Here is a 19,475-nt window from a genome sequence, read left to right as displayed (position 1 = left end):
TATCAAGTCGAATTAGTATTAGAATTATGTTTTGTACATGTGTTCAACAGAAAGGCAGAGACAAAGACATTTTAGCAGAGAAAATGCTATCATACGTTCAAGGAACACTAAATCAACAATCTGAGCGTTTGAGTACAAGTGAATGACCAATTCATCAGGTTATGTGTTATCTTGACTAAGTCACTGATATTTCCTCTTCCTATTAAAAATAACTCAGTTGTTACCTTTGTCTATCACAATAGGTACAAAAATACCTCTCAGTTCGCTGGTATATACTCCCTCCGTCCGAATTTAATTGTCCCTAGTTCTATTCTAACCGGCTAAAAAACGGGTTATATCTTTGAATCCGTAATGAATTTCATATCGAATATGGATCTTGTTTGATAGATTTCGATTAGTTCTATAATATAATGTTTTCGAAATCACGTAAAACATTATAAATTGGAAGATATAATCGATTGAAAAATGACACGAACTCCAAAAAATGACCATTAAATCCGGATGGATGGAGTAACAAATACCAAATTGATGAACTATGGCTCTGTATCTTTAACCGAATATAGACAAAGGCCGAGAGAAAGACGTATATATTCGCGAAAAATACCAAATACCATGTATGTTTGGCTGGGAAAAATATGCAATATTCCCGGCCTCTAGAATATGCAATATTAACACGTATATATTATAGCTTTGAAACATTTTTCTTTTCTTTCCCTTTTCTTTTCTTTTTTTCTTCAATGATTAGGACAGTAGTTCAAAAAACACCCTTTTTTGGTTCGAGTTTCAAAAACCCAAAAATTCGTGCTGATTTTTGCAGAAAATGCAGAGATTGATCTCTCAGAGAGAGAGAGAGAACTAGGTTCCAATCGGCAAAAAAGCCCTAAGTTTTGCTGAACAAGAATCGACACAAAAAGAGCTAACTAGATTTTGAGAGAGAGAGAGAGAGAGACCTTGGTGGATGTAGGATCGCGTAAGATTTTTGGCTTCAATCTTCGTCGTTCTTGTGTTCTTCGTTCGTCTTCTCTTCTTCGTTCTTCGTTCGTCCGTGTTTCTTCTCCCTCCCTCTCTCTCTCTCTCTCTCTCTCTGTGGTCTGGAAGTGTGAAATGCAGTGAAAGGGGAAAGTGTAATTTACGTGAGTTTTTTGCCTTCTCTTTTCCTGGCTGTTAGATTAAATTCAACGGCTGAGACACGCATCCTGCACCAACCAGCCATCTGGGGGATCCGGATTGTACATATATATATATATATATATGTATGTATGTATATATATATATGTATGTATGTATAAACATAGGGGAGGGAATCAAACCCTGGAAGGTTAGAAGGATCTCTCATCTCTTTACCACTAGGTTACCCACCTTTTTAATGTATATTGGTCTAATAAATATAGTTATTATATAAAATCAAGGGAAATGATTTTATCACTCCCTTTTTTGTTAACGTCACTCCCTTTCAAGTGTAGTTTTCAAAATACACTTGAAGGGGAGTGACGTTAACAAAAAAGTGAGTAATAGAATCAGCAGCCAAAATCAATCAGATATATATACATACAAAAAAACACCTAATCATAGTTTTCGATCAAATTTTGATGATCTGAACCGTTCAATGTGATCAAAATGTGATTTTAAGAGTATCCAAGAGAAATTAGCAAAAAAAATGACTAGAAAAGGCTTGATCTGAGCAGTTTTTAGTTTAGATTTAATGAACAGTTCAATTAAAAACTGCTCAAAATAAGCACTTTCCGGTCTTTTTTTTTGCTAATTTCTTGCGGGCTCCCTTAAAATCACATTCTGCACACATTGAATGGTTCGGATCATAAAAATTTGATCGGAAACTATAAAATTGAGATTTGAGGTGTTTTTTTAGGTGTTTTTTTGGGTGTCCCTTGAACCGCCCTATATATATATATATATATATATATATATAAACTGTTTTTATAGGTTTAATTATGTTTTTATGTATTTTTTTTTATGTATTGGGTTCAAAATTGATCCTTTTTTGTTGGGCCTAAAAAATGGATTGAATTATGGGTTTTGGTTAATATTTTGTAGGTTGGATTGTGGATTTTTTGATGTGTTGGGCTCAAAATATGGCCCATGAATGAAAATAGGATAAATCGGACCGAAACCGATTGAGCCAAACCGTACCATCTCAATCGATTTCGGTTTCTAAAAATCTCAAACCGAATGACCTGTTTCAATCGAAAAATACGCAAAAACCGGTCGAAACCGAAGCGATATCACCCGACTCATAATCGTGGGGTACGTTCCAGCGTCGGTCTTCTCCCTTAGAGAAGGGCTCGTTTCTTACTCCTCAACCTCTCGATTCTTCCCCTCATTTTCCCAGCAAAAACCCAGCTCCGCGCTTCTCCAAAAAGGAAGAACCCCCATCACCGATCATCGGATGTCCCCGAAGGGACATCACCGATCGTCATGAGTTCAGGTAGATTTTCCCAATTCCCAAAATTACCCATCAATTTTTGAGTACCTCCATCACATACTTTTCTGTTTCTGTGCATAATTTGATAGGAAAGTTGGACTCTTTTTTTTATTGGTTTTGTAATTCCCCTTTAAATACCTCCGAATTCAATCAATTCTTTGCATTTCACTATCTGGGTACTGATTATATGACCTGCTTTTTTCTGTAATTTTTGTGGGTCTTCACAATTCTTGAAATTTGAACTAAATTCTCAAATGATTTTTCAATTCCTTGTTGTTCCTCTGTGTTATGTAATATGCGTCAATCGTGGAAAAATTGTTTATACTGGTAAACCAACTGGGCTAGCTTAGCTGTAATATGCGCGTTTCTTGTTAGGTTGTTTCTTCCTAGTATGGTGCTCTTGCTTGTATTGATGGAAGTGCTCTTACTTGTATTGATGGACGTTTGTTGGCTTATGGGTATATGTCTTTGGATTCTCTTACATGGTTGATTGTCTAATTTGTCCGGTTGATGTATTCTCATGATACTTGTATATAGCCATTATTATAGTAATTGTTTATGCTGCTTGCAGATTTTTCTTTGAAAATTCCAGCGGAGCTTGAAGCAGCTTCGCAGCTGAGAACGGCTCAGTTCTTTGTCACAAAAAGACCTTGGCTTGGTAATGCCGTTGTTTTTGCTTGCTCTCTTGGTTGATGCAATTTGTGGATTCTCTACTCGTCACATGCATTCCTTGTTTAAGAAAGAACATACTTTGAGTCTTGAGTTTTCACATCTTTTGTGTTTTTGGTTGAATCATAGATCTTTATGGAGTTCATATAAGACCAGTCGCTCCTTTTGGCAGTGCAAGTAGTAAACCATTTATTGATCCAGCACTTCTTCACCGGTGCTTGCCAGATGAGCTACTCTTCGAGGTACGGCCTTTCGAAAAGTCTCCTTTTGATATCTTTTGTTTCCATAAAGAAAACACTAGGTGAAATGGAGTTTTATGTCACTATTCATCAATTTTGTTTTTGCATTGCATCTTCTGGATATTATCTCAAGAAATGTGTTTACTTGAGAAACAAGCCCAAAGCATCTTGAAGTACTGCTTTGGATTGTTGTCTCACATCTTTTTCTGGTGATTAGTTCTATTGATTTATTATGTTTTATGACTGCGCATTATGGATGTACCATATACAAACGCTATGGAAAGCTGTATTGCCCAGTAAACTGCAATGTCACAAGTATTTGTCTGCAGATCTTTGCAAGAATGACTCCGTATAACTTAGGAAGGGCAGCTTGTGTTTGTCGAAAATGGAGATATACAGTTCGTAACCCTGTATTTTGGCGCAATGCATGCTTAAAAGCTTGGCAGGTTACTTCCCTATTACTTATGAAGCCTTTTTCATTGTATATGCATGCAAAATGTTAAATTTAAATGCGGATTTTCCATGAAGATCTTTGGAGTGGTGGAAAATTACAAGATTTTGCAGTCAAAATATGACGGTTCATGGAGGAAAATGTGGCTTTCAAGACCGAGGATCCGTACTGATGGTAAGATGTACCTTATTAAATATTTCTAGTTTTTGAATGTCGTTTAGTATATATGTTAACTACGGCTACCTTGACTTGTTATTTTGTTGGTTTTCCTTTACTTGCACGTTTTTTTTTTTGCTCGGCGAAAGCTAGTAGTGTTAGTTGTAGTTAGTTAGGTTAAGGTTTGAACCTGAGTCAAATGCATGGTTGTACATGGTGCCTACCACTGGGCTATCACTCCACTTGCTAGGAATATGTGTGAAGATTGAGTTGCACATCGGATAAATAGAAAAAGAGTTGGACCTTAATATACAATTGGATGTCTTACCATTACAAATTTACAAGGCTTAGCCTTTTAAGTGGATATGAGTCATTCAACGTATATTGGGCCCAAATGATGTGGTGGATTCTCTGCCGTTACTCCCATACAAATTGAGCCTTGAGCACGTAATGGTGGGTCGATGCATTGGACAAACTCCTTGCAAGTGGTATCAGAGCCATCAACGATCTATGGGCAGACTCTCGTTGCGCCATGAATGGGCTTACATGGAGAACACTCGATGGAGCGGAAAAAATCCAAGGTGACTCCCGATGAAGCAAGGTGGCTCGATGATGGAGTGCTATGATGGGTGGCTCCCACTTCGAGAGATAGGTTGAGAGTAGTAGATTAGAATCAAGGGATTGGACCATTCACACATGAGAGGGAGATTGTTAGGAATATGTGTGAAGATTGAGTCCCACATCGGATAAACAAAAAAAGAGTTGGACCTTCATATACAATTGGGTGACTTACCATATATAAGGCTTAGCCTTTTATGTGAATATGAGTCAGTCAATGATTATTTGGGCCCAAGTGATGTGGTGGATTTTTTGCAGTTACTCCCACAAAAATTAAGCCTTGAGTACGCAGTAGCGGGTCGATGCATCGGACAAACTCCCAACAATATCTCTTGTAGTACTATGGTTGTTAGAGCATCACTAATCCCAAAAGCTGAAGTTGCTATGAAAGCGGGAAAACATCGGCTATCAAGCTCTCTACCTCCTCTGCATGTGGAAGACTCCAAGACCCCGTTTATTTTGGGATTTTGGATTTGGATTTGTAAGTAGAGAAAAATAGAGTAATGATTGAAAATAGGGGTAATGATTGGAGAGAGATAGAGAGAAAAATGAGAGTAATGATTGGAGAGAAATAAGATAATGATTAGAATCCAAAATCCAAATTCCTTAAATGAATAGGGTCCAACATACTCCTTCAAGTGCAACCCTGTCTTATAGGTTGAGATGCTAATATCCAGGCATGCAGTTCAACACGATGCAATTGTAAATTTAATGCAGACCAAGAGACTTGTTTCATCTCCTCACCGAAGTTCTGATACCACGTTAGATGTTTAGAGCACCATAAGTCCAAAGGCTTAAATTGTTGAGAAATGAGTCAATAAATGTATATCAAGCTCTCTAACAGTTGTAAGGAGTAGCTGATAATAATAATAAAATAAAAAAAAAAACAGTCGTAAGGAGTAATTTTTGTTTCCTAGTTATATCTTTTATGAGGTTCCCTTTGTCATTTTTTCCCTTCTGTTTCTTCTCCTCTCTAATAGTGCCTGAAAGCGTATAATTCTTTATCATACTTTTGTTGAATTTCTATTTGCAAAATGCTATACAGGGAACATAATAGAACAGCTAAATAACTGCATTAACTTCAGCCGTTAACTTCAGAGATCTACAACAATTGAAATCGAATAATGTTCTTTAAAGTACTTTAGGTTACAACTGTTTGTTGACCTGGTAATATCAAGGTCTTCTCTAAGAATTGGGGTGAAACAATCCCACAAGGTAATTTTCTATTTCTTTCTACCATTCCAAGAAGTCCCTCTTAGTGCTTTAAGTAAAGAAATAGCATACGGAGAATTAAGAATTATTCATAGGAGAAGAGTTACTGAGGTAATGGCTGTTTGCCTGAGACGTGATGAGTGTGGGGTGAGGATGAGCTAAGGAAAGTAAATATTGAGACTTGATATTGATAGTAAGTTGTAAATGTAAAGCAAGTAGCGCATTGAGGGCCAAGTTACATATGCGCGTAGCTTACAGTTGTGTTCAATATTTGGTTGTGATTTGAAATCTTTTTGCTTAGTTTCTTCTTTGTGGAGAAGGTAAATGGATGAATTGAATTTGAATTTCCACGTATTATGATATTTGTTTCCTATAGCACATTATAAAAGTACAGTTGCGTTGTGTATGAAAATTTAGTATCAAGATATTTGGGGCAATAAGGAAATAACAGGATGTATCTTTGCAAAAAAAATTGATGAAGAGTTGCGGAAGTGGTGATATTGAAAGGCAAGTGAATAATACCCCGGCATGCAACTACAGATACGAACACAAAAAAACAGCTACAGATACGTGACACGGTTATTTTCAAGAAAGCAAGATACTAGCACTGAACTCAGCATACAATACTTTTTTTTTAATGTGTATGTACTTATTTTGTTAGTGATAATTGTATCCACAAACAACCAAACTAATGAAAACTAGGATACAAACTAATGATTAGTTTGGTTGTTTGTATCCTAGTAATATTAGAAACTCTAAGCTGTATAATTTATAGAACATCCATCAAAAAGATGAACCTCACTCAGCAAAATAGTTGCAAATTTTTTATTGCTGTTATTCAATCTCGACCGATTTATGTACTAATTTGGCCACATGATTATTTTCCAAAATTTGGGGAACTCTCGAAAAATGTCTTACAATGTATTTGGATAGAGAACACCTTGTCCAAGGCATATCAGACACATATCCTGGTGTGTCTGAAGCGTATCTGTGCCCAGTACATACACGGCACCCATATAGGTGTGCCCCCAACCAGTGAGTCCTAATCTCAGCCGAGGCCTCTCAAACTGCAGTCCTATTATTTGCTTCACTCTGAATTTTTCTTTGTTTGTATGAAACAGGTCTTTATGTCAGTAGAAACACCTACATTCGTGCTGGAATTGCAGAATGGAAAATTAGCAATCCAGTTCATGTGGTACGTCTCTCTTTGTTTCTATTACCTCATGGCATATATATATATATATATATATATATATATATATATATATATATATCCATTTCTCTTGCTTTCCATTGTTATTCAAGGAACAGTTCCTTCAGTCCTTGACCTATGTGTAATAAATCTTGGTCAAGGGGAATTCTATTGGTGTCAGTTGGGTTGTACCAGCCCTAGTGAATACATTCTCCTGAATTTCTGTGAGTTGTAATAAATTAATGGCTAATTTTTTTTTTCGTAAAAGGGTTTTGTTGTACGTATGATAAACAGTTATTCAGCTTGGAAATAGGGTTGACTTGGTTTAATGTTTTTACATTATACTTGCCTCCGAAAACTGAAAACATGACTATATCATCAAAAAATTCTTTAGGCTTGCTAAATTCTGTGTTCTCTTGCGCATATTTTCCCCCTCTTTTGGAGAAGTAAAGATGGGTTTCTTGGCAAGTGCTTGGAGCATGGCCTATTGCATGGAAGTTCATTAGTTTTTTTTGCTATGCCATCTTACTTTCTCTTACATTCTCTTGGAGCCAATTTAAGTACGTTAGAAACTTCAAATAAAATGGCCAGCGATTCTCAGGAATGACTGTTAAGGATGAAAGACCTTCAAAGCAAGAAGATAATTATGTGTAACATGGCAGAATTTGTCTTATATCATCACTTGAACTGTGCAATTGAAAAGTAGCTTCTTACGAAGATTTCAGTTTTGGCTATTGGTAGAAATACATCATAGTTCTCGTGTCATCCTTGTTATGGATTTATTTGTTCATATTGCAGGTGTGCTACTTCCGATATTTGAGATTTTATCCTTCTGGGAGGTTTCTTTATAAGGTTATACCGTTATATTCCTCAACTGGCTCATTGCATCCAAATTAAGTTAGAGACATGCTTTGTTGCCATGCTACTTACTACCAATTTTCTATAATTGTTTGTAATGATTAGAATTCATCACAAAAAGTAAAGGACGTGGCAAAATTCATGAACTTCCGTGCGTCTAAAGCAGAAAGTGTTCATAGTGGCCATTATACGTTGTCCGATGACAAGGTTAGGTTCCATCTTTTGCGCATTTTCTCATGTCATCAAAGTTTAGAATCCGTAGACGATTTTTGTTTAATTAATGATGCTTTTGGATACCCTTCTCTTTGCAGGTTGAAGCTGCCTTCTTGTACCCAGGCTTGCGACCTACTGTTTGGAGAATCCGCTTAAGGTATTTTAGATAGTCATTTAATTCACATCTACATATTATTTATATGGATACCCTCCCCTCTCTCTCTCTCTCTCTCTCTCTGTGGGATGTTGAGACACAAAAATGCTGTTATCATTTGAGTCAAACTTATGAACAAAATAAACTTGTCTTAGTAATGGATGTTAGTGGGGGTAAGTGGGTAACCCTGTGGGGGCAAAGTTTACAGTTAAATTATTTCCTTCAATTTTTTTAGTGTTGTTTCTTTTGTAGACTGAAACCTTCTCCTGATTGCAATCCTTGGGTGGATGGGCTGTTTCCCTTGAACTTGAGGCAACTTTAAAATGAACAGCCTCCTTTCTACCAGACCCCCTCCTTTCTACTTGCATTTCTGCATGTACAGCTTTCACTGGCAATCAACTGCACAAACTTTGGAGTTTTTATTGAGGTGCCATGGTGAAAATTATGCTGGCTGGCAAGTGTAAAAGGGCATTAACAGCAGGCAGATACCTCGTTCAGCTGGAGTTTAGGTGATTTTACCCACTCTCCGTCCCACCCCCATTTTCCACTTCCCCAGGTTGGTTAGACCAACAGTAGGAAATGGTTTCTCTACTAAAGCCAGTAGTTTTCCTTGGAAGAAACCACCCATATGTGTGAGTCAAAATTCTGGGAAGAATCAAAGTTCCAGATTTGATAGAGGACAACTTAGTATTTTAAATTTTTATTCCAACTTACATGCATTTCCATTAAAGAATAATATCTGTAAGTTGTGATATTTATCTGGAAAATACAAATTGCTGCTAACTAGGATTGGGAAGCCAAATCTTTGGTTCCTACGTAATCAGCACTGAACTCCACTTGGCTCATTTTCTTGTGCATACAGGTTGAGGGGAACAATGGCCGGTGCTAACAATCGAATGGACTTGCTTTCACTTGTTACAAGTGGTGTGAATGATGGTGAGGTTTCCAGCCCCGATGAAGACATTCTCGGAGTTGTGGAAGGGTGGCAAGAGGACGAAACACACAACCCAGATGTGCCAGCTGTTACTCACAAAAGGGGTCTCACACCTTTCGTCTTCATTCCATTTGAAGAGGTACATGTTATTTCTGATCCCGACATTGCTTATTCATAAATTGTGCAAAAGCATGTTTGTATCTCGAAAATCGTAGTTATACCCTAGTTGCTACGATTTAACTAGTTATTTTCATGGATGGCATTTCTGTAAATTTTTTTTTTTTTTGGGTAAGTAGCATTTTTGTGTTTTATATGTAGGAAGTTTAAAAAAAATCTGATCTCCGTGTGCAACCAAAAACATGGAATGACAACTTAAGCTTCTCTTGGGAAAAAAGAGAGACCCAACTTATGATTCTCATGCTCTAGTATGGAAATTAAGTCTAACTTATTCACTAGATATTACCGGGGAAGAGAACTCCCACTTTCATAGATATTTCGGGTTTCAAGCATTGGAATCCTGATTTTGTCAATAACAGCTATGATAAAGTACACATATTTCTTTGTTGAGTCCTGCTTGTAATCATTTTTGCTTCAGGTGTTGTCTTAGTTCACGATCAGTCACATGAATGAATACGAGTTGACCATGCATGGGTCCTTCAACTATTAAGTTTGGCCCCCGTAAACTTCTATATTCAGTAAGACCGCTATTTAGATATTCCAATGAATTCCCCTCAACCCCCACCCAGCGGCTCTACTGAATTGAGAATTTATGAATTATGAATACTTGGCACGTGCACCTAACGGGCAGGAATCCATATATCACATTCACCATAGCCTACGCCTTGTCTATGGGTGTTTGCACAAGGTGCATCTTTTACACAATTTTATACATTTCATACGAGGCCCACACTTTTTCGGAACAACATGGCTTATATATCTTCGCACTCCCACCCTCTCTCAACCTGTCAAGTGAGAGAGTACCTATTTGGGTATGCATTTTCATAAATTGGTGTCCACTTATACTTTTATTCACCAATTAGCATTGTTATCACTTCTCTTTTTGAAGTTTTTTATTTTATTTTATATAATTATATATTATCTAAAAACTTGAGATTAAACTTCTAATGCTTACCCCTCAACAGCTCTAGTCATGAGGAATAAATCGCCTCCCATTGCGCATTCGCTTTTAAAAAACATTGCCCTGCAATTCTTAGTTTTACTATATGGTGATGCCTCTACAGATGATCTGATGCTTGAATTTTTGGGACGTACTATTGTGCTCACCCTATGTCAACTATCTCCTCATAAATGAAATAGAGTATTACATGATATTTGAATTTTGAGCCTTCAAGCTTCTTTGAAGTTTAAGCAGGCTGTTGCTGTTGAATAATTTCTCACTTCGTATAGGCTTAACAAAACCCCCCCCCCCCCCCCTCCTAGTTGACAGGGCTACATAGATGTGTGTCCAAATCTATTTTCCACTATGTATGGAGCACGGGTACCGGTACGGGGTACGGTATGAGAAACGGCAAAACCCCAAAAAAGTAGGGTACGGGTACGGCGAATATATAATTTTTTACTATTTTTTATTGCATAACAATATATTAGTGTATTAGTATATTAGTAGTATATAGCAGAGAGGGGGAAGGAGGGAGGGAGGGAGAGCTTTTACAGTACGGACGCTGGTGAGAAGGAGCGATGGAAGACGGAGACAGAGAGAGACCGACGATAGAAGATCGATCGTGTTTTAGCCTTTTAGGGTTTCATCTTTCATCTTCATCTCTTCGTCTGGGCATGGAGTATGCCGATTGGAAGCCATTAAAACTGGCAAGTATATTAGTATATAACAGTCACCCCCTTGATTTCCCGTTTCAAACGGGGCGGTTCCGGGGACCCTTAAAAAAATTTCTAAAAAAACCCCCTCAAGTTCCCGATCGAATTTTGATGATCCGAGCCGCTCAATGTAATCAGAACATGATTTTAAGAGTACCCGTGAGAAATCAGCAAAAAAATGACCGGAAAGGGTTTCATCCGAACAATTATTTATTGAACTTTATTAAACGGTTCAATAAAAAATTGTTGAAATCAAGTCCTTCTCGATTATTTTTTTTGCTAATTTCTTGCGGGCACCCTTAAAATCACATTCTGAACACATTGAGCGGCTGATATCATGAAAATTTGATCGGGAACTATGAGATTAAGATTTGGGGGTTTTTTTAGAGGTTTTTTTAAGGGTCTCCGGAACCGCCCCGTTTTCCAAAATTATAGATTTAACCCTTTAAAATTTTATTTTGGGCTAAAATGTACCCGCAAAGTAACCAAGCCGTACCGACGCCGTACCCTTGCCGTACCCAAAGATACCAAAAGTACCCGGTACGATTTTGCCGTACCGGGTATGTTTTTTGCCATACCCACGCCGTACCTGTACCCAGTAGGCGTATGGCAACATTTCCGGATTACCCATGCTTCATAGTCGACTACCTACAGATCTTCAATTTCTCCCGGTAGTTGAAATAAGGATTTTTTTTCATGTATAAAAGTGGTTCCTAATACTATGTTTTACTGTCACAACGAACCTTTATACTAACATCTTGCCTTTGTATTATCTATTATGCAGGCGGAAATGTCAGTTTTGAACCTGCCAGTGGAAAGGATGGATTATTTTGTACCTGGCTGATAACTGTAACGAACTGAATGTCCTCCATCTGTAAATACCCGTATGAAATTCGGTCATTGCAATTTGGTGTTCTATGTTGTTTACATATTATATATTGTTCATTTCTAATGCACTTATGCCGGGAAACACAAAAGTTGTGTTTTTGCATTGCTTTGTCTTGTATTCCGCCTTGTAAATTAGATAATGTACCAGAACTCTGTTGTGATTTGTAATGTATAAACTGCTCATGTTGGAATAAATAAATTGTTTGTTTGGAAAAGATTGATGAGAAAATTGTGAAAGAGAAAAGTAGAATTCCTTGCTCAAAAAATTGATTAGTGGGTAAATTGAACAGCAAATGCCTGTTCCGGAGGTCCCAACCTCTTTTTTCCAGATTGCTGATAAGTTTCTTGCTGGAGTTGTAAGGTTTCTACCCTTTTGTGTTTGGTGTTGACCTGATCGCGTCTTTGAAAGGTAAGCGTGCTTCTGTTTTTGAAAAACTCTTGGGAAATTAACGAGCTCGACACTTCTTATTTTACCTGCTTCACAACGTCAATTAAGCAGGAATGAGAAGCAAGAGAAAAAACTTCGTTATCAGTTTGTCGTCAGATTCTCATCATTCAAGTCTTTCTCCTTTTTCCTTTTTTCTTTTTTCTCCATCTCGCTCTCCCTCGACAGTCGGTCATTGAGTCATAGCGAACCTAATGAAAATGCAACAAATTGGAATTTGATGAAGCATTTATGAATATTAATGCAGAAGAGGTTCTCCTCCGAACTATTTATTGAAAATCAAACAATACAGGGGAAAAGCAGGAAACTAGAGAAGTACAAAACTTTTGGGGTGGCGGAGGAGGAGAAGGTGAGTGGCAGAAAATTTGGAGAGCGGTAGACAAGGGAGACGATCGATGATTATTAAGACGATCTGCTAAATCATGCAGTGGAAGAAGGCATTCGCCCTTCATGAGAAAAGTGCAGAGCATCAACGTGCAGGGGAAAAGAAGAACATGTTTAGAGACCAAGAACTAGACTAAATCAGGCATCATCTTATAAAGACTCTCATGGGGATTGTAGAATTCTTAAGGTTACCTAGTGTAGAGTCGCGATTTCACTTTAGGGGTGCCAGAATTCGGCAAAAAAAAAACATCGTGACAGTTGCGTAACTGCAGTACGTGATTGTTGGATCAACTAGTATACATAGATTTGAAACTTTTGACAATATGTGCTGAAAAAAAAACAGAATATAAACATTGCCTTTCGAAGTTTCCTCGCTCTCTTTCTAACATTCAATCGTGAGATGCAAATATATCAAAATGCAAAGGTAAATTTACATTCGAGTAAAGAAAATCAATTTCATTCAGAGGCGAAGAATATGAAAAAAATTGTTACATGATCTTGAATAGAACTTAACTTCAAAAGCTAGCTATTGAAGTGAGGGTGCCCTCACGCCTATATTCTTCATATTACTTTGGTACCCAAGAGATGTGGAACTTCGCTTCACGTAACCAATGAATTGTTGCTATCATGTGTCAACTTAATCAATTTTTTTCTTCATATCTTCATCTTTTAGACGAAGATACCAAAGACATAAAACTAAAACAAATAGAAGATTAAATGAACATTATGTACTCCAGCACTTGGGACATTTCTCACACAGGGAATAGACTTTCAGCAAACGGAAAAACACTAGCACAAGTATAGCCATCCTTTATGAATCCACTGTATTCACCTGGTGCCAAATCGCGAAGTACTTTCCAAGTACTTTTCTGCGGATTGTATGAAATAATTTTATCGGGATAGCCAAGATGAGCGCGATATCATCTTCGTTCTCTCCCTCCACGGCACACATCAACGTAAATTTATACCGCTTTTGAGTTTCTATCTCAGGGAATTGTGGATCAAAAAAAAAAAAAAAAAAAATCTCAGGGAATTCAGATATCAAGGTCTTGAGATGTACAGAAAGCTTGACATTCCAACGGCAGCGGTCTTCATCCATCTTGCAGATATTGAATCTCACGGTAGAATGCGAACGACTCTGAATCAGAAGCAAACGGCCACCACGGCCTCATTTTCCAAAATACCTAGTCTTGTCTGAAGACAGAATTCTACTACTACTACTACTACTACTACTACTACTATATTGCGTGCACGGAATCCCAATAATCTTCTGTCTCAACGTCGAATCTCAACACATTACATTGGTCACATAGCCAATACAGAGCTCCATTCCAAAACACACCATTTCCATAACATCTGTCCATTTGGTAGAACTATCTTCTTCCAACATGCAGTCTCCGATGAATAGATATCCATATAGAATCGATTAATAAGCAATACAATTTTGTAGTGAGGCGATTTCGATGGATCGAAAGCCAAGAAACATGGTTCGTAAAAACGTCCACCGTGGCAAGCAAGTACATGGAATCTCTGTGTGGTCGGGTTACAAACAGTGTACTGCGATTTGACACGACGGTCAACAATATGTTTGTCCCTGATCAACACTAAACCGTTGCATGATTGCAGAATCGTGAGATCACCTGTAAGAGTAAGACGATGTAGGAGAGGACGTAGGAAGGAGAGAGAGGGAACGGTAGAGCTGCCGTCGAGGGAAACTGATTCGAGTTTTTTCTCATTGTAGTAGAAATACAAGGATGAGATTAAGGGATTAGGGTTTAGGCGGGAGTGGGTGGAGGCGAATCGGGAGTCGGAGAGGAGAAAGAGCCAAATGTTTGGACACGGACTTGAATCGGATTATGGATTTCGCCGGAATACAGAGAAGGATTTGTGTGAGGGGGTCGACGTTGTTGGCTATTAGTTCAGCCGCCGGCGAGGTTTCCGGTGGAGTACCGTCGGCAATCGGCTTTGTTTTCTTACGGGAATATGTTATCATCGTCATGGTGGTGGAAAAAAAGCTAGAGAGGGTAACTTTTTATAGAAGAAAGAAAATAATCAATTAAGTTACACTCTACCCGCATTTTAGTTATCATGGGACTCGCCCCCCTAACTTTTCAAATTGACCACATGATCACCGTACGGTTTCTAAATTAAACCACACAAGTGACTCGATTAAAAAAGAAGAGAAAAAAGAGCAATGGTCCATAATACTACCAACAGTAACAAACGGTTTCCCCATACTAAAGCCAATATTTCATTGGTTCTAACTGCTCGCATGTATTTTAGAAGAGTACAAATTCTTGGAAGAATTAAAGATTAATTTGGATTTGATAGAGGGCAACTTAGTATTCTTTCGTTCATTCCAACTGACATGCATTTCGATAAAAGAAGAATATAAGGAAGCTTACAAAAAAGATGTGATCTTTCTCTTGAAAAAGATTGACTAAAGGCAAATTGCTACTGCAAAGCCACATCGGTGGTTCTTATGTAATAGGCATTGAACTCTACTCAATTTTCTTGTGCAAACAGGTTGTGAGAGGCACAATGGTTGGGGCTAATTATAATCAAATGGATTTGCTCTCACTTGTTACAAGTGGTGTAATTGATGGTGATCGAGGTTTCCTGCCCGGCCCGATGAAGGCGTTCTTAGAGTTGTGGAAGGGTGGCGAGAGGACGAAACACACAACCTAGATGTGTCAGATGTTACTCACAAAAGGGGTCTCAATCCTTTTGTCTTCATTCGATTTGGAAGGGTATGAAAAAATAACCAATAAATTGTTGCTATCACATGTCAACTTAACCGATTTATGTTGATATCTTCATCTAGCAAATATATAAAACTAAAACACAATCTGTAACCAAATCGGTGAAGGTATGGAGACTTGTAACTTTAAGAAAGTGAAGACTGAAGAGTCATTGCAAAGATCAACAAATGGAAGATTAACAGAACATTTGCTCCAGCACTTGGAATATTTCTCACACAGGGGATAGGCTTTCAACAAACGGAAAAACACTAGCAAAACAATACTCTATGAATCCACTGTATTCACCTGGTGCCAAATCGCGAAGTACATTCCGAGTCCTTTTCTGCGGATTACATGAAACAATTTTACCCGCGATAGACAAGATGACGACAAAGTCATTTTCCTTCTCTCCCTCCACAACACACAACACCGCAAATTTATACCGCTTTTTACTTTCAATCGCAGGGAATTCAGATATCAAGGTCTTGAGATCGACATGAAACTTGACATTCCAACTGCAGTAGTCCTTGTCCATCTTGTAGATCGATTTTGAATCTCACAGTAAAATGCGAATGACTTTGAACTAGAAGCAAACGGCCGCATTCTCCAAAATACCTGGTCTTGTATAGATAGTTAACTCTACTACTACTTGGTGTGTACGGCATCCAAATCATGTTCTCCGTCTCAACGTCAAATCTCAACAGATTATATTGGTCACATAGCCAATAGATTGCTTCATTCCAAAACGCACCATTCCTCTAACATCTGTCCGTCAGAAATATCTTCTTCCAATATGCAGTCTCTGACGAGAAGATATATAGGAGTATCTCCAAAGAGGGAAAAGAGACTCGACTAAGCAATACAACTTTGTAGTGAGGCGATTTCGATGGATCGAAAGCCAAGCAACCTGATTTGTAAAAACGTCCACCGCGGCAAGCAATTAGATGGAATTTCTGCACAATTAGACGGAATTTCTGCGTGGTCGTGTTACAAAGGATGTATTGCACTTTGACACGATTGTCAACAGTTTGTTTTTTCTTAATCAACAGTAAACCATTACACGAGTGTAGAATCATGATATCACCTGCAAGAGGACGTAGAAAGGAGAGAGAGAGGGAAAGGTAGGTCTGCCGTTGAGGGAAACGGAGTCGAGCTTTTTGTTGGAGTAGAAATACAAGGATGAGACAAAGGGTTTAGGGTTTAAGCGGGAGCGGGCAGAGGTGAAGTGGGAGTCGGATAGGAGAGAGAGCCAGTGTTTGGACATGGACTTGTATCGGATTAGAGATTTGGCCAGTAGACGGAGAATGATTTGTGCGAGGAGATCGACGTTGTTGGCTATTAGGTCAGCCGCCGGTGAGGTTTTCGGCCGAGTACGGTGGGCGATCTGCTTTGTTTTTTTTTCTGGGATGTTTTCATAGTCAGTGTGACCTTTGGCGTAGAGGAGTGATTATGGGGAAGGAGAAAGTGATTTCCGGTGAGTTTTACACAATTTTACACATTTCATGTGAGGCCCACACTTTTTCGGAGCTGGCTTATAAATCGTCGCACTTCCATCCTCTCTCAACCTCTCAAGTGAGAGAGTACCTATTCGGGTAGGCATTTTCATAAATTGGTGTCCACTTATATATTGCTTGGTGTAGAGGAACTTTATAACTTTTATTCACCAAATAGCATTGTTATCACTTCTCTTTTTGAAGTTTTTTTTTTTATACATAATTATATATTATCGAAAAAAAATTTTGAAATTAAACTTCTAATGCTTACCCCTCAACAGCTTGAGTCATGAGGAATAAATCACCTCACATTGCGCATTAGCTTTTTAAAAACACTGCCTTGCAATTCTTAGTTTTACTATATGGTGAGCCTCTACAGATGATCTGATCCTTGAATTAATGGGACGTACTTTTGTGCGCACCCTATGTCAACTATCTCCTCACAAGGCCCAGTTTAGTTGCATAATTTATCTCACTTCATATAGGTTTTTTTCTCTCTCTTTTTAATTTACAAGGCTACATATATATGTGTGTCCAGATCTATTTTCGACTACCTACAGATCTTCAATTTCTCCTAGTAGTCGAAATAAGGATTTTAGGTGTGATTGCAAGCTTTGTAGAAGTACAAAACTTTGGGGTGGCGGGGGAGAAGGCGGTGAGTGGCAGAAAATTTGGAGTGGTAGACAAGGGAGACGATTGATGATTATTAAGATGATCTGGTAAATCATGCAGGGGAAGTGGGCATTCGCCCTTCACGAGAAAAGTGCAGATCAACATACAGGGGAACCGAAGAATAAGTCTAGAGACCAAGAACTAAACTAAACCAGACGTCATCTAATCAAGACTCTCCTAGTTGGTTAATGTTTATTGATGTTATGCAAGGGTAGCCAGGTAGGGCCAGGGGGATTGCCTGCCACAAACTCCACCCTTTTCCTTGGCAAAAGAAGGAAACCTGGGTAGACCTCATTCATTTTGGTGTTGATTCTTGGCCATGTTAGCCAAGAATTGATGCATCAGCAATCAAGACCAACCGAATTTTGTTATTGTTATGCAAAGGTAGGCTGGCCTTGCATTTGTATCAATTCTTATCCAGAATCTTACTGTGTAGTAGCATCAGAGGCCAACAAACGAGTGAAGTTAGGTCCAAAGGACCGAACCAACGAGTGAACTCAAACCATTGTTCTTGATAACATGAAAAAACCAAAAGCTCTGACCTGGACAAAGAGCACCAATCATGGATTATAGAATTCTAAAGGTTACCCAGTGTAGAGTTGGAATTTCACTTTATGGGTGTCAGAATTCGACAAAAAATTCTACCAATCATGCATTAAATATCGCGACAGTTGGATCAACTAGTATACATAGATTTGATACTTTTGATAATAAATTGAGTCGGGTTGGGTTGTGTAACTTGTGTTGTGTTGACGCAAATTCTTCCAACATGTGAGAAGCAAAAAAGAAAAAAAAAAGAAAAGAATATAAACATTGCCTTTAGAAGTTTCCTCGCTCTCTTTCTAACATTCAATCGTGAGAAGCAAATATATCAAAACGCGAAGGTAAATTTACATTCTGAGCAAAGAAAATCAATTTCATGCAGAGGCGAAGAATATGAAAAAAATAACAAATGAATTGTTGCTATCACATGTCAACTTAATCAATCTTTGATATAAAACTAAAACACAATCTGTAACAAAATCGTTGAAGGTATCAAGACTTATAACTGTAAGAAACTGAAGAGTCATTGCAAGGATGAATAAATGGAAGATTAAAAGAACATGTGCCAGCACTTGGGACATTTCTCACACAGGGAATAGGCTTTCAACAAAAGGAAAAACACTTGTTAGTTTTTTCCCATTAGTGTGGCCCACTAGCCTTCACGTTTTGTGCATGTGGGACTCTACTATCAGATAAGCCAATGAAGTGATATGGTTCATTACGATAACTAATAAGAATTACAGATGAAGGAAAACTCTTGATAATAAAAGAGACCTTGATGGACTAGGTGTCTTTTAATAATTATCTCTAAGGCCCTCTTCTCTCCTCTATAAAAGGTAGAATACTCACCCCTTATTCCTACGGTTTTTCCATCAATTAAAGTACTGGGGTATTCTAGAAAAGTAGAGACAGAGAGGAGAAGGTGAGCCAAGAATTAAGGTGTTTCTAATTAAGGGGTTTGTTCTCTCTAATCACGATGGCCAATAAAGGTACGCTATTTATTGTTCTTGAGATGTGTTGAATTCAAGATTCTGTTATATCTGTTTTCCGCATAATAGTTTCAATACAGATATAAATTACAGTTGGTATCAGAGCATGGGTTTTCTGAATCAATACATCTTGGAATAAAATTATCTCGAACATATTGTTGTGAGTCGATTACAATTATACTCGCATGTCGATTAGCCCTTATGGTAAACTGGGCAAATAGTTATTGTTAATAATCGAATATTTTATGCTACTGTGATGTTTTCATTCGGATAGAAAAGAATCGCTTACTTGCCGTAATTGGTTTACTGCATTGGGCTAACAAAGTGGATATAGTATTGTAACCTTTTTTC

At 38.0% G+C, this 19,475-nt stretch overlaps 1 protein-coding gene across 2 annotated transcripts in view; it reads left to right on the top strand.

The window, feature by feature from the left end:
- Nucleotides 1–2,247: 2,247 nt before the first annotated feature.
- The window catches only part of LOC131307283 (F-box protein 7), an 84,510-nt gene continuing 67,282 nt past the window's right edge, over nt 2,248–19,475 (top strand). Inside the window, exons 1-11 of one of the 2 annotated variants that reach the window (XR_009194064.1) lie at nt 2,248–2,443; nt 3,012–3,098; nt 3,239–3,351; nt 3,678–3,794; nt 3,877–3,973; nt 6,907–6,980; nt 7,776–7,829; nt 7,941–8,042; nt 8,147–8,205; nt 9,065–9,275; nt 11,754–11,909. Coding sequence is in view for 1 of the 2 variants with exons in the window: in XM_058333707.1 (XP_058189690.1) it covers nt 2,434–2,443; nt 3,012–3,098; nt 3,239–3,351; nt 3,678–3,794; nt 3,877–3,973; nt 6,907–6,980; nt 7,776–7,829; nt 7,941–8,042; nt 8,147–8,205; nt 9,065–9,275; nt 11,754–11,813 (984 nt within the window). In the remaining variant the exon portion in view is untranslated. Of the gene's footprint in view, nt 2,444–3,011; nt 3,099–3,238; nt 3,352–3,677; nt 3,795–3,876; nt 3,974–6,906; nt 6,981–7,775; nt 7,830–7,940; nt 8,043–8,146; nt 8,206–9,064; nt 9,276–11,753; nt 12,073–19,475 lie in introns of those variants that run through there. The other variant, XM_058333707.1, reaches the window with a different exon arrangement.

This window comes from Rhododendron vialii, chromosome 11a (assembly GCF_030253575.1).
Source record: "Rhododendron vialii isolate Sample 1 chromosome 11a, ASM3025357v1".
NCBI classification, from domain to species: domain Eukaryota; kingdom Viridiplantae; phylum Streptophyta; class Magnoliopsida; order Ericales; family Ericaceae; genus Rhododendron; species Rhododendron vialii.
Note: the sequence above shows the minus strand (reverse complement) of the source record. Positions and strands in the feature narration are given on the sequence as shown.